Source organism: Castor canadensis, chromosome 9 (assembly GCF_047511655.1).
Source record: "Castor canadensis chromosome 9, mCasCan1.hap1v2, whole genome shotgun sequence".
Classification (NCBI taxonomy): Eukaryota; Metazoa; Chordata; class Mammalia; order Rodentia; family Castoridae; genus Castor; species Castor canadensis.
Genome location: NC_133394.1, coordinates 99,143,032 through 99,166,912, shown reverse-complemented (window position 1 = coordinate 99,166,912; position 23,881 = coordinate 99,143,032). Strand labels below are relative to the sequence as shown.

Below are 23,881 nucleotides of genomic sequence, written 5' to 3'. Positions count from 1 at the left end.
CCTAAAATTACCTTTTCCCTGAATACTTGTGGAGACTAGGCTTTTGCTTACACAAGGTCATTAGAGGTATGGTGGCCATGCTGTCATCAGAAGTTTTCATGCAAAGGGGATAAGACTTTCAGAGATTTGAGTAACAGTTCTAAAATTCCTTAATTTGAGCATTATCAGATTTGCCATGCGTAATTCTTTTAAACTATTATTATTATAATAAGATTTGAATCCGCTCAACATCCTCTGGAGTGTTAATATAGCTCCTGGCCAAATTTAGCTGGTCTGGAGAACTCTCCAAAGGGGCTAGGTATATGTGAAAATTTAATGGTTGGCTGCTAGGAGGTTATGGATATCAGTAACTGGCTTATTTCTACAAGCAAGAAGCATCTGCTAGTAGATGGAGCTGATTGGACAATAGGTGATTAGCTATTTTGGGTCTCAGACTAGTGACAGTGGGGTAGAAGAGTACAAGCCCTTAGGGTTCCACATACCACAACCATGTTCCCTGAATTACAAACATGGTGCTAGAGGATTTACTCTTTTCCCTGGTTTCAGTTTTGCTTCTATCCAATTCCTCCTTGCTATTTTCCTATTCCACCCTTGTGGAATAGGAATTTTGATTGTTTTTTTGTCTATTTTGGGCAGTACTGGGATTTGAGCACAGGTCCTCATGCTTGCTAAGCAGGTGTTCTACCACTTGAGCCTCTCCACCAGTCCCCTTGAATAGGAATTTTATGCTGTCATTGTATCCTCATTATTTTATATGTTAACATATATTTAGGTATGCAAATATTTAATATTATATTAGTGTTACCTGAAGTATTCAGTATTGTAATGTGCTGTACAGATTTTTGGTTCAGGAGTAATAGTCTATACAATATTGTCTAGGGGTATACTAAGTTATATCATCTAGGTTTATCTAAGTACACTCTGATGTTTGCAGAGTAATGAAATTATCCCAAACCATATTACTGAAAAAAAATTTCCCATTATTACAAGATGCTTGACTGTGTGTGTGTGTAATATATATATATATATATATATACTACATGCTTGCTTTCTTGGCAATTTTGTTATTGATATTTAAAATGCTAATTGCTTATGTTAATTTATTATTCTACCATCATATCAAATCTATTCATCACTTTCTTATGGATTGAATATGAACTTTCCCCCATAGATTCATATATTGAATTGAATGCTTTATCCTCTACTGTTTGCACTATTCTGGGAGGTGGTGACAACTTCAGAAGGTGGGGCTTAGCTGGAGCAAGTAGGTCACTGAAAGTTAGACCTGGTTCCTGGTCTCTTTCTTACTCACTGTTTTCTGCACAACCTGAGTCAAGTAGTTTCTGCCACATGCTCCTGGATCCAAGATATTCTGTGTCAGGACAGACCCAGATTCAACAGAGTCAAAGATTATGTACTGAAAGCTCTGAAACTATGATCAGAAATACATACATTCTCCTTCTATGTTGGTCTGTCAGGCATTTTGACACAATGATGGAAACTTTGACTAACATATACTACTAACAGTGCTCTTTTTGTGGAATACTAAGCTATCTATCTATCTATCATCTATCTAAAACACACACAAATATGGTGTGTATTTGGTTCCCTGCACTATAATACTATTTTGTATCTCTGTGTTGCTCAATATCTCTGACACAGCCTCACTGTACACTTGCACTATGACACAGATATTCCAGTGAAATAACAATTGTTGTTCCTAGCTTTGGTCCATTGTTCTAAAGGGAAGCATTCCATGAACTTTTACACAGCCATCTTGCTTCTTTCCTATGTTTTATTCACGATTTCTTATTGGAGTAATGAAATGCTTGAAAACTTCAATAAGTTGGTAACCATTTTCTGAAATAGAATACAAAACAATGACAGTATGTATTCAATTTGTGAGTTGGATGTATGTGAATTCTATTTTGTCAAAGTTCCCCTGTGAAATTTTTTATTTTGTGTTTTTCAAGAAATGTTGATCAATTGTGTAATTATTATATCTCTATTTTGATGTCAAAAAGAATGCAGGCAAATCACCTTTCAATGTTCTTTGTGATTACAAAACATCTTTTATAATACAGGTGAGGTGCAGATGCAGATCATGGATGGACTCTAGCCTCCATAAAAGTGCTTAGTTACAAAAGAGATATTGAGCATACTTGTTTAATCAGAAAGAAAAGGAAATTTGTGTTTCTCTGTGTACTGTGAGTCTACATGCCCTGATTTGTCCTTAATATATTTACTTTGACCAATGCAAGTTATATTTTAACATCCAGGTTAATTTCTTCTTAAATATAAGCACAAGTAATTGACAGGGGGAACACAATTTGAAAGGAGTCCTCTTTTAACTAGGATGGCTGTGAAATGGATTCCATTTCTGCTGTTACTGCAGCTGAGTCATTACTTTAACTCTGGAAGTTGTGGAAAAGTGCTGGTTTGGCCAATGGAATATAGCCATTGGATGAATTTGAAGACGATATTGGATGAACTTGTACGGAGGGGTCATGAGGTAACTGTTGTGAGACCATCTTCTGCAGTTATTGTGGATATCAATGAACCATCTAATATTAAACTTGAAACTTTTCCTTCATCTTTCAATAAAGATGAAATGAATTCTTTCTACATGGAATTTATCAGGATGTGGACTTACGATATCCCAAAACATACATGCTTGTCATATTTTCCATTGTTGGAAGAACTGTTTATGGAATATTCTGATTCTTGGGAAACTATTTGTAGAGAAGCAGCTTCAAACAAGAAACTTATAGCAAAGCTACAAGAGTCAAGATTTGATGTCCTCCTTGCAGATGCCATTGGTCCCTGTGGTGAGCTGCTGGCTGAGATACTCAAACTTCCTTTTGTGTACAGTCTCCGCTTCATTCCTGGGTACACATTTGAAAAATACAGCGGAGGACTTCTGGTCCCTCCTTCTTATGTACCTATTATTTTGTCAGGATTAAGTGGTCAAATGACATTTATGGAGAGGGTACAAAATATGATATGCATGTTTTATTTTGACTTTTGGTTCCAGACATTTAATGAGAAGAAGTGGAATCAGTTGTATAGTGAAATTTTAGGTAAGTCATGTATTTTTATGGGTAGACTACAATCTGAACTTTCATGTGACTTTGAAGGTATTCTTCTATGCATATAAAATAAGAAGAATTTGTCCTTTATTGGTGAAATGATTAAATAAAGTATGACAATGTCTACCAATCTCACAAAGACTGTGGTAAAGCTTACTTTATAGGGTTAGAGAAGTCAGTGGCCCAATTCTGAAAAGGACATTCTAGGAGGTCATACAACTAGACGGTGAAGCACATAGGTTTCTCTGTGTAATTACATTTATACTTTTTAGTATTTTGTTGTTTGTAATAAAAAGTCACTAGACATCTCCCAAATATCTTGATGAATAAGTATTTGTAGATTGAGAAGTTACGTATGTTTTCAGTATAACCGTGTATGTAGCAAAAAGGAAATTATTTTCCTTATGTCAATTAATTTCCTTATTTCAAATCAAATGTTCTTGTCTGTATTTCCTAAAGGGTCTCTTCACTCTTGAGAGATAAAGTGCTTTATCACAAACTCAAAAACTATATCTTGAGGTTTCTCATGACTGCATTCCTTTGTTATGTACGTTCCATTCATCCATTTCATAGGCCTAAAATCCTATGAAGTCAGATTAACATGCAATTTCTCTGTACTGTTTTAAGTCATGTTGTTTAATTTTTTAAAAAAAAATCAGCCACAACTAAGCATAAACACAAACCTTTACTTTCATTATTTTTAAAATGTTTCCAGGTGATATTTGCAGACATTTCTTTCTAATTAGTTAATATTATTTTTTATACTTTATTTTTACTAGCGTTGTACTGGGGTACATTGTGACATTTACAATGTTTATTACAATGAATTCACTCCACTCCATCATTCTCCTTTATAACTCCTTCCCTGCTTCCTGGAATAGTTTCAGCATGTCTCATTTTTCCACTTACATACATGTGTACAGAATATTTCCATCACATTCACCTTACCCTTCTAACATGAACAAAAAGCAGAAGGTACCAGAAATTTTTCCAAAGTCATAAAGCTCACTGATTACTTGGAAAACGAGGATCAAGGACCAGTTTGTTAAACTGTAAAAACTCTATCGACTGAACAATCGTGGTGAAGTTATTTTTATGACTACAGTATAGTTAACTGGATCCAGAATGTTTGTTTTGGTTCATTTGTTTGTTTTTTTGTTTATTTTTTGCATCTGGTACTTTTGAAGCTTTAGAGAGAAAAAGTGCACGATTAATTATATAGTAATTTACTTTAAAGACGCATAGTGACTGAGGTGACATTAGAGATATAATCTCTTTCCATTTTGTCTTTCAGCCACATAAACATACACATACATAAAATTTGCAAAACAAAAATAAATTACACATGTAAATTAGATTATACACAAAGATATTTAATTTATCAATGCATTCGAGTGACATTTCTGTCATTAACTTACTTTTTTTTTCCTCCTTCTCTATTTAGGAAAACCTACAACCTTAGCTGAGACCATGGGGAAAGCAGAAATGTGGCTCATTAGATCTTACTGGGATATGGAATTTCCTCGCCCAACCTTACCAAATATTGATTTTGTTGGAGGACTTCACTGTAAACCTGCCAAACCTTTGCCTAAGGTAAATATCTTCCTCTTGCTAGTTCTGTTTCATTTTATTTTCAAAGAAAATGATTCTAAACCATTCATTCAAAGTTTTGGTTAGAGTTAGAGAGATATGGGAAGTCATATAAAGCACTGTTAATTGGAAATGAATTTTTAAACCATCATAAGCTTTTGCATTTTGTTATAATTATAGAACAATGTGGGAGGTCTTGGAGATATTCAGAACAGAGTCAGTCAAATTAAGGCCTTAATTATTAAGCATATTAGCATCACTCATTCATTCAAAAATTTTAAAGTTATTAGCATACACCAGCAGTCAGTATTGGATATTCAGAGAAACAGCATAGACACTTTCTGTCTTAACCCTCCCATCTTATACTCCATTTGGATAGATAGACTATAATTTATTAATAATATCTAGTAGAAATATTTTTGAAAAGAAGGATTACAATGTTAAGAGACCATTTACCAAGAACTGAGATAATTTCCCAGAGTCATTGAAAGAAAATGATATAAGAACATTGTGCAGGAATTGGTCAAATGATGATAGTGAGAAAGATATAAACAGAAAAAGCAAATAATAGTAGGAAAATAACAATTCACCAAAACTAAAGTTTACCAGAAAGAAGGATAATAAAGAGCCCAACTTTGCTAGAATTGAATTACCATTCACAACCCCCAGATTAGAAAGAATTTCAAATATTAATATGGACATTAGAAAGTCAGAGAAAAAAAGTTGTGCTAGGGAGTTATATGACCAAAGTTCCTTTTTAAAAAAGCCTTCAGAAGATAATCTCTGGGTTGTATTGCTGAGGGGCTATACTGTGGAAAGGGGGAGCATTTAGGATGTTGTTATAAGAGGTCAGGGAATAGATTATGGAACCTAGACTACAATGTTCATATAGATGATGAGACCTACTCATATAACAAAAGAAAAATCTCATATTGAGTTCTTTAAAAAAAATTATTAACATATAATAGTTTTACAAGTTGATACATTGTGATATTTAATGCAACATTTCCTTGCCCTCACTATAGCATTTAAACCATTCCTTACTTGAGATATCAGAGTTTTACTTTAGGAGAAAAACAGATGGCTTACTATGGTTTATTTTATTTGGACAGGTGTTTGATGATTTATGCCAAGTCCATAGGACACCACAGTAAAGTTCCCTCAGCCAAGTTCTCCTTTGTTATCATAGCTGCCTTACTGAAGCATACAGAAAATCTATACCACAGATGAGCACCTAATAATTTATACCATTTATTTCTGAAAAAAGACAATAGGTTTGGATTACAAAAGAATTATGTCAGCATTTGTGATAATATCTCTTAAGAAAGTATGTCCCTTATTATCTATTACCCTCTGATATCATGCTTTTAATACACATACAAAGTAGCTTTCTTTACTGCTATAATGTATTATCTTTTAAGAGTTTCTTTTTCTCTACCTTTTTTTAGCAGCAACATAAAACTAAAATCTTATTAAATAGTAAAAATCCAACTTTTTAAACTATGTATAGCATAATTTTCAGAAGTCCAAAAGCTGAGGCCGTGTTTCTGTAAGTTATTAATATGAACTTCTTATGCTTGAAAATTATCAATTCAATAAACTTCTAAAATTGAATAAAATGAGTGAGTCAAGGTTATTAGAAATGGGAAACTGAGAAAGAGGAGAAGGAAGACAAGGAAAAGAAAGAATTTCAATGTAATGGCAATAATTAGTAATAATATCAATTGCTATTAATTTGCACAAACAAGATTTGAAACAACTCAAATAATGTGAAGTCTGTCTTTTTCTTCTATGTTAAAAATATCTGTCTTGTCCCAAATGGCTTTCTTTTCCCTTAATTATGTAAAGCTCATATGACTTCTATCCCTCCAAAAAATTAGAAAGCTTAGAAATTGTACCAAGTCTTCACAATGTACCCTTTGGCTATATAGGATACTCACTTGAAACCAAACAAAGAAAAATAATAAAGATGGGCAGAATCAATATTTGCAACAACTGTTTGTAAAAGGAAACATTGAAAGTAACTTAAATAGCTAGCATTAGGAATGATTATATAATTTACATATATCACATCATTAAATTAATTTCACTAAAGAATCCTTAATAATACAAAACAGGCCAAAATAGGAAACTTAAATGGAAACAAATGGGAAAAGGAGATAAATAGAATAAAACTACATTTTATTCTGGTAGAAAAATAATACAAATGAGAATTACAGCTTTCTAAACATATGTCACAAAATATTAATTAACTACAGAGTTTTAGTTTTGCAAGAAGAAAATGGAACATTGTTGCACAGTAACATGAACATGGTTAGCACTGCTACATTTACACTTAAACAAGACTGTGCTGGTAAAATTCTGCCTTATGTGTATTTTGCCACTACGACTCCTCTAATAATTCCTGATAAGACTTGACTTTACCTCTGTAGATTTTATAGCCACCCTCTCACTAGTGTAAACTCTGCTATTGTTCTTTTGTGATGGAGAAAATTCTTTCTTCACAGGAAATGGAAGACTTTGTCCAGAGCTCTGGAGAAGATGGCATTGTGGTGTTTACCCTGGGATCAATGGTACCTAACATAACAGAAGAAAGGGCCAATTCTATTGCATCAGCCCTTGCACAGATTCCACAAAAGGTTAGGTAATGTAATTGAACAGTGGATAACTACTGAAGGAGTCACAAATTCTGGAAGAGTCTGGTTACAATAAAATGTAAACTGTTTTGATAGTTCTAATTATCTTAGCTAGTTTAAAAACAAAGATAAATGTGGCAGATGATAAAATAGTACAGAAGGTGTTTTTGATTGACAATAACTTTGACATGAATGTTGTCATGAGAAAGAAAAATAGTTAAGAATCAGTGTGAAATTTTTATATTAACACAATATTGCTAGCAAGTGTACACAGAAATCATCAAATCTGCCCAGTCATTTCTTCTTTTCCTTGCAAGATTGTTTAAGGCCACTGAGTACACTAAAGATGTTTCAGAACAGAGTTACTTATTATTTAACAACTGTGCTATCACAATAACACTAAACAGTTACTGAAAAAGTTGAAATGCATCATGTAGTTTAGACTTCTTGTGTTATCTTTACCTCATTATTTGGCTTAATTTTGGTATAGGTCAATTTAGAGTACAAGTAAGGGGGCTATTCCTAGAAAGGAAAACCAAGACTAACCAGTGCTGAATGTGTCTATTCAGTCATGTAAATTAAGAAACAGAGAAAAACAGCTTGCCCTTTTGGATAAGGTCTTGCTGATATCTGAGCAGGAAGTGTAAATAGAAGGGTGGACTGAGCCCTGTCCCTAGAGTGAACCCTGGGCATTATGAAATATGACCCACAAGGACTTGGCTTCTGACCCATTAGATTGTATCTCCTCTCAGCTGAGGAAAAGAAAGGAAAATATGAAAGTCAAACAGAAATAAACCTGTCCTAGGAAGCCAGAAAGTGCTTCAAGTGCCCTACTTAAGAGCTAAGTTCTATCACATAGTAGAGTACTTGACTACCAAGCATTAGGCCCTGAATTCAAATCCCAGAAATGAAAAAAAAATAAAAACCAAGAATTTTTATCATATATAATCCAACTTTAATCTCTGATTTTTTTTTTTAACTTTTCTGTCAGCTACATCCTTCTTCTTATAACCATGTATGCTGTTTTTTTGGTTTTTGCTTTTAACTGAAAACCTAAAACTACATTTAACAAATAGACGTTAAACATGGATAAATGATACTCCTGTTTATGAAGATGTTTGGAATTTCTAAAATCAATACCTTATTTGAGGACTAGGTGTGGAATGTGTTTATTACGGCAAACCATATTAATCTCTGTTGTGAATCTTTTGCAGTTAACATGAAAGTGTCAGTGGTCAGTTGAAAAAATATAGCATATTTAAAACATTGGATATTTTCAAAAGCCATATGATTTATGAACTGCAAATTAGCTCTATTTGCTATCATTAAAGAACTTCCATTTGTAACAATAGTGATACCATTATTGATTCCTTTTCAAAATGTCTCTTGCAGTTTATTATGAATGTGGTGACTAATAATTTGTTTTCTAAAACAAGTTTTATGTAATTCCTAAGCAGAAGTAATTGATTTCTCATGAGGAGATTTGATTTTTTGCATGTTAAAAACTCAAACTCACTTTTTGCGTATGTGCCGGTGGAGAAGGCAATAGTTTCCTCCACACATGTAGAACAACACTGGTGAGTTCGCAAAACTGTACTTGTCACAGAAAGGCTCTGCCAGCACCCATGGCATTTTTGCTAAGGACCACGTGTCCATTCAGATGAACATGCTTGAAGGTGACAAGGTCTTGGGAAGGTTTAATGATGAATTTAAAACTTTCACTTTGTGTATCCAGTGCCAGAAGGAGCTAGTCAGATGACTATTCTGTCTGTGGCCAAGCCAGAGGCCATCTTTTCAAAGAACTTCTGACTAGAGAAAACTGTGGATGTGAAATATTTGTCATAAACAAAGAAATACACAAAAAATATCAAACTCTAAAAAAAAAAACTTACAGTGCATGTGAATATAATCAAATTTTACCATCACTTTAAAAAGTTTAATAATTAGCCCAGTACTGGTAGCTCACACCTATAATCATAGCGGGAGGCAGAGATCAGGAGGATCTCAGTTCAAAGCCAACCCAGGCAGATAGTTTGAGATACTTTGAGAGACCCTATCTCCAAAACACCCAAAATAAGAAAGGGCTCACAAAGTGAGTCAAGTGGTAGAGCACCTGCCTACCAAGCATGAAGCTCTGCATTTGACCCCCACTAGTGCCAAAAAAGAAAATAATAAAAGATTAATATTGAAATTAGAAAATGAAAGTCAAACTAGTGAAAATATATTGAAATAAAGATGTAAACCATTAGTAATTTGTTACTGCATCTTGTTTTAGAATTATGACTGCCTGAAAATTTCTTAAATACATTCATTTATCATTTGTTACCACATTTGTCCAAGTCACTGTAATGACTGCAGTCAACTTTATTGAATATAAAAGCAATTATAGCATATATCTGTACTCTCTTTGTCTCAGTGTTTTAATAGTTGTTAGAAGTCCTCACTTCTCATCTGATCTCATTAGTAAGCCTTCATTTCTCTATCTGTCCTATGAAAGACAATTGTCTCTAAAGTTAAAATTTTACACTTTAAAATTTGAAACCTGGAATAACGTCTTGACTGCAATTCACAGGTTCTTTGGAGATTTGAGGGCAAGAAACCAGCCACCTTAGGAGCCAATACTCGGCTGTACAATTGGCTCCCCCAGAATGACCTTCTTGGTAAGACACTGGAGAAAGAATACTGAAAACAAATACAGTTGATAATAACATAATTGGAAACAAATTAAACAAGCATTTGTTACTGGAAAACTTAAAAATAAAACCAATCTCTTTATGTTTATTTTCTAGTCCTAAAGGAAGTAAACTATACACCATTGCCATTTTATCATAGTCACCTTGTTCATGGTCAGAAACAGAGAATCATTTTTTTTTAAATTATATAGCTTATTTTTTCCCACAAGACTGAGGATTGAAGAGGGTCTTATGCATGCATGCTAGGCAAACATTCTACCACCAAGTACTATCCTTTTTTCTTTTTACCCTTTATTGTGTGCTGAGTCAGGGTATATTGTGTCATTATATATATTGAATATTAGATCACTAATATTTCAGGATAGTTACCACTGACAGAGAATGTTGTATAATATCCTGGGTTGTTCCTGCTTCCTCTAATTCCGTTATTATATCTGTCCTTTCCACTTAAGTAGATGTATTTCCAATTTACTTGGGGGTAGGGGGAAATAACCTTGTTTTATTGTGAATGATTCTGTGTTTTATGGGAAAAACATTAACATATTATCTTGAAATAATAACACTCTTTCTCTAATTCTGGCACCTCTCCTTGCAGCTTTTGACAATATTCCTGTTGGAGTTAATGTACTATATCTTTAAGAAAACATATTATAACATGCACACAGGCTTTCTTTGGGACTTGGCTTCTCTTATCCATATGTTCCCTTTCTATCTATTTAACTGGAATTTATATGCTTTTCTCCCAAGTCTCAATACACCACCTCTGCCGTGTGGTCTTCACTTACCTCTCAGGTGGCTGTAGGTGCCTCTGGCTCTGAGATATGAAAACAAATTAAATGCACTTTCATAATTTTTGTCCAGAAAAGACTGCCCTTCTCAGTGCCTCATCATACATTTCTTATTTTATTCCTAAGACTTATAATTAATAATTTTACCAAAATTCACTTTATCCTAGGTCATCCCAAAACCAAAGCTTTTGTAACTCATGGTGGAGCTAACGGTGTCTATGAGGCAATCCATCATGGGATCCCTATGGTGGGTATTCCTTTGTTTGGAGATCAACATGATAACATTGCACACATGGTGGCAAAAGGAGCAGCCATTGGACTGGAGATAAAAACATTGTCAAGTGCAGATTTGCTCAGAGCATTGAAGACCGTCATTAACAACCCTAGGTGAGTCTAACCTTTTGTGCTTGTTTGCATACGTGCATATGGGTGTGTATGAGTGTGTGTGTGTGTGTGTGTGTGTGTGTGTGTGTGTGTAGATGGACATTGTGGGCAAGCACTGTACCACTGAGCTACATCCCCATTTCCTTCTTTATATTTGTTTTGCTTGCTTGTTTTTGACTACATAGTGTTTATAGATAAGTTCTCACATGAAGGTAGCAGAGATGAGTTTGAGCCTGAAAATAATGAGTATAGAGCTGATTAATACCATGAGACATCATCAATAACCCATCATAACTGTTACAATAAGTTGTATTTTGTGCGTGTTTTCTATGGTTTTGTTTTGTGATATAGCTCAGACAGACTTGAAACTCGTGATAGTCCTGTTTCAAACATTGGACTGCTAGGTTAAAAGCAAATACCTCCAATGCTTTTAGTGGAAAAATTTGTCAAAATATTAAGTATAGAGTAAATTCATAAATAGAATGAAATGACTAGTAGCCAAATATTATAAGAAAGTGTTGCTGTTATCAGCTGGACCTGGGTGACCAGAGCTGAAAAAGATGGGGGGACTATCAAGTTGTGCTCAATAGCCACTTTATTGAAGATCACTTCTGCTTTTTATAAGCTGTTTTTTCACAGAGAGCATGTGGTCAGAAAAAGCATGCCAAGTATTAGGTGTCAAGTTTACATACATCAGTACAAGCAAGCACAGTTAAAAGTAACTCTTTGTTATGTCTCTTTTAAAACGGGAACAGAGAGGCAGGAGAAGCACATGGTCAGCATAATCTTCTTATTTACATCTGAAGGACACAAAGCCATCTGAGGAACCTTGAGCACTGATATTTTTTGGACATCTAGTCCTGAGGCCTTTGCCTCAGTTCCTTGGAGCTTTCTCACAAGGCCAGATACCAAATCACACAGGCAAGGTCTGGTCCTGAGACCTTTGTCTCAGTTTCTTGGAGTTTTCTCACAACGCCAAATGCTAAATCACACAGGCACAGTCCCACTGCTGGCTCCAACAAGAAAGCATTAGGAAAACAAGAATCAAGGAAAGATGAATGTTACAACAACACTAACTTTCAGTAGAGTTATGACTTTCTTTTTCATGAGGACTCACTAGATGCTATTTTTAAGATAAATGTTATTGTGCATATTTTACATATGCAACATGTTACAGGATACCTACAAATTATTCAGATCTGATTGTGGAGAGTCACAAGGATACATCTATCACCTCACTTATTATATAGTAAGACATAATCAAATATCTAATACCTATTGTATTTAATGTTTCCCAAATTTTCTATGCTAATATTTGAATTTCATCACTGATAAATAGTAAACAATTAGGGGTTTTGAATTTACCTAATTAAAATGTGGTAAACAGAGGATACTACTTATAAATATGTGCATATTCCTTGATTTTAGAGCTGTGGATGTCTCACCAAAACAATTATGCTAAAAGAGGTAGTTTAGAATATAGCTGTTTAATTATCAAAGTATTCAAAGTAAAAAAAGATTTGCTTTCCAAATTTTTGCAGTATATATGTTAATTTCCACTATTCAGTACCACTTTATTCTTACTATTAGTAAAATTCTGAATGTATTTCCTCCTTTCATAATGACATCAAAAGAAAACATTATGTTCAGAAGTGTATTGATGCAAATAGTACCAAAGCCACATTTGAAAAACAGTGTTACTTTAATTTTTGTATAAATATTGGTCATCCAGATGAATACCTTATCAGGCTCATTTCTTTTTTGAAAATCAATTTGTTTTTGTGCTGATTTGATGTAAACATATGTCTTTTTTGCACAAATTTTTTCTACATTTTTGGGTTTAATAGATTATGCTGAGAATGATTTCTTAATTAGCTAATACGTATTGGATCTCATCATGTGATACACATTTTACTAGTTTTTAATATATTCTGAATATCTTTACCTATTGTATTACAAAAGCATATTCAGATTAGTTTCCTCATCTGATAAACAGTCTTTCAGTGGTTTTTTAAGTAACAGGAAGAGAAATTACCTCCATTGCTATTGCAACTGCATCATGCTGCAGCACTTGGAGTTTAGGTATGATAAACCATGTCCCTATGCACACTTTCTCCTTGTCTATTGATCCACAATCATTTCAACACTCAAAGTTACCTCTTTTCAGCAATCCAATGTATTTTAATGTAAAATGTTGACTCTTCTTCATATTATAAAACAACAATATTAACAGGAAAAACAATAATAATAGCAAACATTTATGCGATTTTTTATCACAATGAGAATAATTCCAAGAATTCTAATAATCATCACATTATTTCTTACAATAGGTAAGAAGAAAGCAGCTATTCTAATCTTTTCATTTAATACTAAGGGACAAGTAAAACAATCAGGATTTAAAAGAAGACAATCCACTTCTATAGTTATAAAATAATCACTGCTAAATGGTAAATAAAAGTTATTGATAAAATTATTCATCATGTAATTTATCCATATTTTGTGCCTGAGACTTGACTTAGGCATGCACTCAGTTTCTAAATCATAGTATTATTTTGAACTTGATTCAACAGGTAGTTTAATAATTGCTTCCTGGATAACTCAAGTTTTATACCTTCAAATAATAGTTCTTATTTCATCTTGCCTTAGTGTTTTAACTGACAACAATGTCTAATTTAGAAATACTTATACTCTCCTAGACTTTTCATGTTTATATCCTTTGTGTTCAATAAGTTGTGGCCTATATACTCACTAATACATTATGATCACTAAGAAAATAATTTGGATTTTGCACATTTTATGTGCTCATCTTTACCATCCACACAAAAATTCACATATCTACAATTTGTAGTTCATTCTGTAAGTTGGTGTCAATTTGATTTTCCTTTAGCTATAAGGAGAATGCTATGTGGTTATCAATCATTCACCACGATCAGCCTATGAAGCCCCTGGATCGAGCTGTCTTCTGGATTGAGTTTGTCATGCGCCACAAAGGAGCCAAGCACCTGAAGCCACTTGCGCACAACCTCACCTGGTACCAGTACTACTCTTTGGATGTGATTGGATTTCTACTGGCCTGTGTGGCAACTGCTACTTTCCTTGTCATAAAATGTTGCTTATTTGGCTATCAAAAGTTTGTTAAGATAGGGAAAAAGAAAAAGATGGAGTAGAGCTCTTTGAAGTCTCAGAACCTATTCTAAGATCATGATAGGTGAGAATATTTCATTACATTGAGCATGTAGATTAAGATGTGGCAAAGATTATTTTGCACATTTTACAAGACTTTGTTCTACCTGACTTTCCTATATATTTTACATGAGTTAAACTACAATAAATTAATGTCTATTTCCAGAATTCCTAAATAATGTTATATAGTGCTGACTTGTATCTATCATAATTCTGAAATTTTACATTAAATGAAATACCAGCTTATTGATTGGAAAAGAGAAGGAAACCAAATATTTTTACTGAGAATTTTCAGAAACGTATTCTAATAATATGCAATCACATGGACTGTTTTTGTGTCTGTCATATAAAATCAGGTAAAGACCTTTTTGAAAGGTGACGAGACAGATTTTATTCAAAATACTGAAACAGGGAAAGAGAGTTCAATATATAATGAACCCAATACCTAATAAGACAGAGTAGACCAAGATTTTCATAGAAATAAAATGTGAGTAACAGAAAGTGAAGTTGGGAGAAACAAAGATGAGAATAGGTCTATACGTAGATGAAAAATTACAAGAGAATTACTAGAATAGCCTGGAAGGGGAAATTACACAATGTACATTTACAATATGGAAGAATCACATTTTCATGAGCAAAGAAAATGGACATCGTGGTCTTCTGTAGGAATAAAAAACATTATTAGTACAGGCAGAAGCCAAGAGAAATTAGCTAAGGCCTTTGCACAGTGTTCTGTCAACTCCTTTGTGCTATATGACGGTTAACAGTGTACATTCCTACTGAAATTCAAAATATTTTTTAAGAAATTCTTCTTTGTTTCACAAATTCATGGTGGTCCTAACAGGCTTCCTACCTATACCAGGCATCTGGTAAAATCTTGGCTTAGTAAGTTGAAACAATTTTTTTTCCAAATATGGCCTTGAGTACTCTCAACTTACTGTTTTTGCTTCAGTTAATATACAGCTAAATAGTAACACACACACATACACAAACACACACACACACACAAACAATAAAAAAAGTGTGTAGCTGTAGATCAGAATGCTAGCTGGATTTCTGCAAATTTAGTTTGGTCCCACGAGAGTATTTTTCTACATTTCTCTCCTAATAAACACGGTCTCTTCTTCCTTGCCTTCCTTTATCTAGTTATTTCCAGCAATTTTGATACCTCATTAGTGAGTATATGAAAACCACTATTCACATTATGTTTTTGTTAATTCTCTAATAACAACACATAGAAAAATACATTATAGATGGAATAAAAGGCCATTTGATAGAGAGACAAACTTAAATGGCAAAGGGGTTCCACTACCCTATCCTTAAATCTCTGCAATTGTAATCTTTGGACTCAGAACAATCTGCAAAGCAAGCAAAAGTCAAGAAAGAAATCAATGGAAGCACACTTGTTCTGTCTGGTAGTAGATAGATTTAAATAGTTAAATTGATGAGAAAAATGCTTATGGCTTTTGACACATGAAAAATATGTTTATAGCACTCTTCTATATAAAAAAGTTAAGAATGAGCTGGGCATGGTTGTACACAACTGTAGTCACAGGTACTCGGGAGGCAAAAACCTGAGGATCATGGTTCTACACCAGCCTGGGCAAAGTTAGCAGGAGACCTTACTTGAAAAACACACTGAAAGCATAAGAACAGGGGTGTGGCTCAAGTGGGAGAGCACTTGCCTAGCAAGTTCCATCTCCAGTACCACAAAGAAAAAGAAATGCTTATTAATAAAACTAATTATGATTGTAATAGCCAGAAAATATGTACACAATGATTTTTTAATTAAACTTTGAATATATATATGCACTTAAATAAAAATTAAAAGTAAAGTAAAATTGAAAAATGCCTTAGTGTTCTTTATTATATTAATATATATTTTAAAGATGGAAAACATTTTGCATATACATTTTTATTATTGTTGTACTAGGGTACATTTTGACATCTACCAAAAGTCTAACAATATATCATAGTTGATTTCACCCTGTCCATCATTTGCCTTTAACTCCCCTCCCCCATTCCTGGAATAGTTTTAGCAGCTCTCTTTCCTAAAGTAATGAGGAAACTCTCCATATATACTACCCAATCCAAATAACAGTGTATATATGATTTTTAATGAATAACCTTCTGGAAATGCACTAATGACTTTCTCAGCATAGATTTTCTTTGCAATTCTTGTATTATAGAGCCAAATACATATCACTATGACTACTGGTATGTGATCAAACCATACTTTTACTTTGTTTTACATTTGAAAAAGGTATTTAATATAAAACAACATATACTCACATAGGAAGATATGTAGACATGAAGATACCCTTAGCAGAATAATAAAAATCAAATTGTATATTTCATGTCCTAAGTATCAACATTGTCTATGTGTTTGTTTCCCTAAGAGTGAGTCTTGCAACTTTTAAAGTTGTCAGCAGTCAAATATCTAGGATACTCTTATTATTTTGAATTCGATCCTTAAAGACAGAAATATGCAAACACAACTGATCTTGGATATAAAAAACAAATAATCATGATGTTAACTTTAAAAATATCACATAAAACTGAGTTATTTATGTCACGGACTAATTTTATAACTAGGAGTTTTTACAATTAATTTCCATATAGAATATAATGTTCAGAATAAGTAAAGAATAAGCGTCACACAAATACTAGCTAGAAAGATTCTTCCTATGTTGTTAAGTACAGTTGATAGAGATGATAGAGATAGACAGATAGATCAATTCTACAAGGTACAAGTGCTTAAATCCCAACAATAAATGCAAACATTGGTGAATAAGAACAAAGAAAACTGGACCTTGGAAGTGATGTTTCTTTCTTCCTCTACCACTTTCCAGATTCACTCCAGTATCTTCTAATAATACAGATAAACATTCAGCCATCTGGAAAAAGAGAAATATTTACAGTTTTCATTTGACATCACAAAGCAGTATTTCAAACTGAGAGATGATAAATTATTTACTGGTACAGCAATAATAGAATTTCAAGTTTCAATTTGTTAGCATCCTATGTGTTATTGTATCCCTGGGTACTATCTATGGGAACGTACTTATGAGTAAGAGACATTGTGCTCTAGAAAAGAAGGGGTCCATTGTGATTAAAGGCTTGCTTGTCAGGGTGACACTTTTGGGAAGTGCTGTCTAACTTTTGGTTATGGGGTCTGACTGAAGTCATGCCCTTATAAGGCAGTTCTTGGGGAACTCCTTGACAGTTCTTATTAGAGGTTTGTTACAAAAGTCTGATATTTGCACAATAGTCATGCTGGAAAACCGTGCAGTGTGAAACATATTCAGTCTTGTAGTCTGAATTTTGGAATATTTAGTATGAAGTATTCAATTCTTTAAGAGATTGAATGAGAGATACTCACCTTGTTAAAAGCAGCCTACTTTACTTAGTCTATCTTTCTATAAAAGCCCTATAGACCCATCTACAAATTATATTTACACAAAAATACTGGCACCCTGTGACCTGACATCCAAACAAATCTCCATGATTAATATCCAGGTAGATACAATAACAAGGTCCACTTCTATATAATATGATTGGACTTTCGTGCATATAACTAAAATTAACACCTTCCACCAAAAAAGAAGGTAAAATCTTTTGAGTCATGTTTATTGTACCCCTGAATACATGGATAAGAGAAAAGAAGTCAGGAAGACTTACAATTGTATATGTGTGTGTGTATGTGTGTGTGTATGTGTATATTTATATTTACACAGGTATACAATTTGCATATTTCAATTTCTGTGTGTATTTTTCAATTTCATATAATATGATGTGACATGATATATAAAAACAGATGAACATACATACGTTTTTATACAGACAATCTTTGATTGTCAATTTTGAGATGGGTAAAAAGGGTAGGCACTTTATAAAGCAATACTCTGAATTTTTGATTTTGACTTCTTCTTGTGCCCGTAATAAGTGCAAAAAAACATTCCCCTAATGTTAGGTAGGGCATTTAGCCAGGGAGCTCATTTCTCCATAAGATCAAGAGGGTAAAAAATAATGTGTTCAAAATCTCAAGAGATATTCAGCATTTTATAATGTAATCTTTGTGTTATATTGTTTATCAGACTCTATGGTAATGTAAGTATTCTTAGTCTGTTTAAAGTGGAATTGGCTAATCTCCCAGCAAGGAGTACTGATCATATCAATTACAGCTCCTTTTCTGTAATTGGTCAGATGGTTGTAACTGATCTTTATAAAGGCCTTCTTTTACTTCCCATTCTGTTATCTCTTTGTCATCAGCAAGCACCTTAGTTGGTCATGATTCTGGACCTGACAGAGTAGGCCATACATTTGTTCCTAAAGGATCTGGACTGTTAGGAGTCCTACTTGAATTGAAATGTAATTTTCAGTGCACTCAAATTGGGACCTTGAAATATTCCAGGACTTTTTCTTTTTCTGTATGATCTAAACTTAATCAGTTGTAGTCCTATAGATTCATACAATAGGTATCTAGTATTTGTCTTGTTTCTTGGAATTCTATTATTCTTCTACATGATGCAATCAGTTCCTAACTAGACTCATTTTAATGAGCTTTCTTTCTTTCTTTTTGTCACAATATACCTTCAGTATAACAATAATGTGCTAAGAAAAATAAAATTAAAAAAAAAAAACCTTGCATGACTAAAATAAATTGTGACCACTAAGCCAGCACCTTGAAGATCATACACACAGAAGAGTAAAATAAACATAAATATAGGAAAGAATAAATCTCATTACACAACTAGTTAAACAAAAAATGAAATACTATAAACATTAGGAAAGGGTAAAACATACTACATATCTCCCAATAATAAGTGAACGTTAATGGTTTCAGTTTTCAAAACAAAAGACATAGACTGGAATATTGGATTAAAAAATAAGACCAAAACATTTGTTGAATGGAAGAATTGAACCACACTGGCAAAAATATAGAATTATAGCAAATGGTTGGAAAAACTTATTCCAAGCAAGTGGAAGCTGAATATAAGCAGGAGTGACTATATTGATTTCTGACCAACTTTTAACCAAAATTAGTCAGAAGAAACAAAAGTCACTTCATATTGAGAATGGAAATAATTCTTCAAGAAGATACAATAATTACAAACATATACTCACCAAGTGTGGGAATACTCAATTTCATAAAATAAAAAGTATTAAACACAAAAGCACAGGTGGGACAGAAAGCAAAAACAGTGCATGATTTATGTATCACATTCCCCAGAAAGGTTATTCATGAAAAATGAACAGAGAAACTTCAGAATTAAATGATTCTAAATAGACCAAATGTACTTAACAGGTTCCTACAGAAGATTCTGCCCCAAAACTCCAGAATATACATTCTTTCCAGAAGTCCATGGAACTTCCACAAAAGAGATCATATTTGTAATTCATAAAGCAAGTATTACCAAATAGAAGAAAATTGAAATAACTTCCTGTATTTTGTCATGTCACAATGGAATTATATTAGAATTCAATAGTAAGAGAAATTACAGAATGTATTCAGACACATAAAGACTGAAAAATTCAGATTGAATAATCAGTGGGTCATCACAAAAATAATGAGGAAAGCTAAAACACTCATGGAATCAAGTGGAAAAAAAATCACAACTTACAAGAACCATTGGGATACAGCAAAGGCAGTGGTAAGAGAAGTTTATAGCTATGAGCGCCTACACTAAAAAGTACAAATAATCTTAAATAAATAACCTAATGAAAAGCCTCAAGGTATTAGAAAAACAAGAAAAAGCCAAACACAAAGGCAGTAAACGGAAAGAAATATTAAAGATTAGTGCAGAAGTCAATAAAATGGCGATAAAAGAGCAATGTAAAGATCCAGTGAAACTAAGACTTGGTTCATTGAAAAGATAAATAATAGAAATACCCTTAGGAAAAGTAACCTAAAGAAAGAGGCAGAAGACCCAAATTAATAAAATTAAAGATGAAAAAGGTTATTATACAACAAATACAAACAAATTCAGATGTCATTAATAGAATGTGTGGGAAACGCAAGTTCTAATAAGCTGCAATGTTTAAAGGACATGGATAAATTTAAAAATGTATATGACCTACCAAGTTGAACCAAGACAAAATATGCCATTAAAAAAAATCTATTGTGTGCCATGAGATTGAAGCAATAATAGTCTCCCAACGAAGAAGAACCCAGGACCTGAAGGATTCACTACTGAATTCTATTAGAACTTTAAATAAGAGCTAACACTTGATATCCATCAAATTATTCCATAAAATAGAAAGGGAAGGAGTGTTTCCAAACCCATTCTATGAAACCAAAATTACCCTGGTATCAAAACTGGATTAGGACACAACAAAAAAGAAAATTAAAGACCAATTTCCTTGATCAACATAGACACAAAAATTCTTTAAAAAAATCTTGTGTACAGCACTATTCACAATAGTCAAGTTATGGAAACAGCCAATATGCCCCATTACTGATGATTTATTAAGAAAATGTGGTATTTATACACAAAAAAGAATGAAATCTTATCATTCACAAGAAATGGATGGAACTGAAGAACATGATCCTGAGCAAGGTTAGCCAAGCTCAGAAACCAATAATCGTATGTTTTCCCTTATATGTGGACTTTAGATCAAGGACAAATATAGCAATGTGATTGGACTTTGGTCACATGATAAGGCGAGAGCACACAAGGGAGGTATGAGGATACGTAAGAAACTCAAAAAACATAATAATATTTGATGTCTTCAATGCAAAGGAGCTAATGCAGAAACTTAAAATCAACAGAGGGCAATAGGAGAAGGGGATCAGGAACTAGAGAAGAGGTCAGTTTGAGAAGAATCAACTTAGAATGCAACACATATGTACATGGAAGCAATGCTAGGAATCTCCTTGTATAGCTAGCCTTATCTCAACTAGCAAAACCACTTTGTCCTTCTTATTATTATTTATACTCTCTCTTCAACAAAATTAGAGATTAGGGCAGAACAGCTTCTGCCTGAACCAACGGGTTGGGAGAGAGAGGGAGGGGGAGGGGGTAAGGTGTAGAAATGACTCAAACATTGTATGCACATATGAGTAAATGAAAAAAAAATGTATAGGCCCTGAGTTCAAGCCCCAGTACTGCAAAAAAAAAAAAGAAAAAAGAAAAAATTCTTGCAAACAAAATTCAGAAATACCTTAAAGATCACACACTATATATATAAGTCAATAAATGTTATACAGCACATACCCAGAGCAAAGGAAAAAGATCACTTGATTATCTCAATAGATGCAGAAACAGTCTTTGGCAATATCCAACATCCCTTCCTGATGAAAGTCCATATGAAACTGAGAATACAAAGAATGTATCTCAACATAATGAAGGCTTTATATACCAATCTATAGCTAATATTACACTAGGTGGCAAAAAACTGAAATCTTTTCCTCTAAAAGCAGGAATGAAACAAGGTATCCATTCTTTGCACTCTTACTCGATATAGTTCTTGGATTCTTGGCCTAAGCAATGAGGTAAGAGAAGGAAATAAAGGTGACACATCAAGAAAAGTAGGAAGTCACATTTTCTCTATTAGCAGGTAATATGATCCTACTCTTAAAGGACCCTAAAAACACCAAGAAAAAACTCTTAGATCTGATAAAAAATTTCAGTAAAAGAGCAATATACAATATAAGCACAGAAAAAATCAGTAGCCTTTCAATATTTCAGTAATGAACAAGCTCAGAAAAAAATCTGGAAAACAAATGACTGAATAGCCAAAATAATTCTGACCAAAAAGAGCAATAAGGACTTATACAATACCTGACTTCCACTTATACTGAAGAGCCATAGCAACAACAACAACAACACATACACACACACATATACACACAGAAAAGTGATTCTGGCAAAAAATAGACACACAAACCAATGGAATAGGATAAAAGATACAGAACTAAGCCCACATAGCTACAGTCATTTGATTTTTCACAATGTACCAAAAATATACATTGGAGAAAAGACAGCTTCTTCAACAAATGGGGTTAGAAAAGATGGATATTTACATGTAGAAGACAGAAATTATATCCCTATCTCTCACCCTGGGCAAAAATCATATTCAAAATGGCACAACTTTACTGTAAGACCTAAAACTTTACAACTGCTATAGAGGAAACACATGAAGATATAAACATAGGCAAACACTTTCTGAATAGGGCTCCAAGTGCTTTCAGAACCTGGATGACCATTTCTTTCTTGATTTGGGAAGTGTTGTGATGCTATTTTATTGTTTCCCATTCTTTTATCATTTACATATTACCCTTCTTCTGTGTCCAAGATTTGTAGCTTGGGCTTTTTAAATGGTGTCCTTGAGATGCTGCATGTTCTGTTCACACTTTCTCATTTTCTTCTTCATCTTTATCTGAATGGCATGTAACTTGTCTTCAAGCACTGATAATCTGCCTTTAATTTGAGCCAGTCTACTTGAGAGACTTTCAATTGAAACTTTTATTTACTTATGGGACTTTACTTTCACAGAATTTCAATTTAATTCTTTTAGGATTTTTAAACCTTTATTTAATTCTTCTGCCATATGCAGCATTGTCTTCCTTATTTCATTCAGCAATTTATGTGTATGTTCTTTGAATTCATTGTAGTGTTTAAACATGTTCTTTCTTCCTTTATTGTGCTAGGTGGGGATACAGTGTAGCATTTACAAAGATTCTTACAAATATATCATACATGTCTTCTTTAACTTGGTGATAATTCTTATAATATTCTTTAGCATTATGTTTCCAGGATTTCATTTACTTCACTAACATCAGAGACCATTACTATGGAGTTGTTGATTTTTGAAGGAGTCATGTTGCTTTGTTTTTCCTTATTTCTGTGTTTCTGCCCTGAATTTTATGCATCTGAGACCAAGTCATTATTTGGAATTCCTAATAACCTGTATTTTTTTTCATTCACAGTACTCTCATTATTCAAACAGAATTATATAGATGAAGGGATGATGTTCAATTTATAACCACTGTCCTGTGGGTATAATTCATAGCCAAATAGTCGTCCACATGCTCAATGGTCCTGATCCCTACCACCATTTAGAGAGAAGAAAAATAGCTAGATTCTCTTGCAGTTCCTAGTATAAAGGTTGATTCTATATTTGGTCAGATATTGGCTTAGTTAAGAGTCAGTCTGTTTCTGGCATGCTTTTGCTTTAGAAACTTCTCATTTTTGTGTACTAGGAACTGCTGATAGACACAAGAACCTTTGAAACCTATGAAGCACACAGATTTCAACTTGCTTTGCAAGTTTCCCAGTTTGTTGCCCCATGTTCACCAGGTTTCTAAGCCTAGAGTTATCCCACAAATGCATCAGAGAGTGGGGAGAAAAAGCAGGGCCCTGAGTTCTTCACTTGCAGGGGAGAACTGAGGGAGTCATGCAAACTAGTTTACACAATCAGTATTTTATGAACCTGCCAAGCGGATCATCATTCTGTGTTAGGGAGGAAACTGGGGGATATCTTGAGATCTGTGGATCCTGAGCTGAGAGCTTTTT

General features: G+C 33.5%; 1 protein-coding gene and 1 pseudogene across 1 annotated transcript; one reads left to right on the top strand and one right to left on the bottom strand.

Moving 5' to 3' along the window:
- LOC109674816 (UDP-glucuronosyltransferase 2B4-like) overlaps positions 1 to 23,881 on the bottom strand; it is a 722,912-nt pseudogene that overhangs the window by 590,982 nt on the left and 108,049 nt on the right.
- Positions 2,310 to 15,495, top strand: LOC109703165 (UDP-glucuronosyltransferase 2B15-like). The gene is made up of 6 exons (XM_020188344.2): positions 2,310 to 3,080; positions 4,534 to 4,682; positions 7,187 to 7,318; positions 9,888 to 9,975; positions 10,964 to 11,183; positions 14,068 to 15,495. The coding sequence occupies exons 1-6, from the start codon at positions 2,357 to 2,359 to the stop codon at positions 14,345 to 14,347; spliced, it is 1,593 nt and encodes a 530-aa protein (XP_020043933.2). The 5' UTR covers positions 2,310 to 2,356; the 3' UTR covers positions 14,348 to 15,495.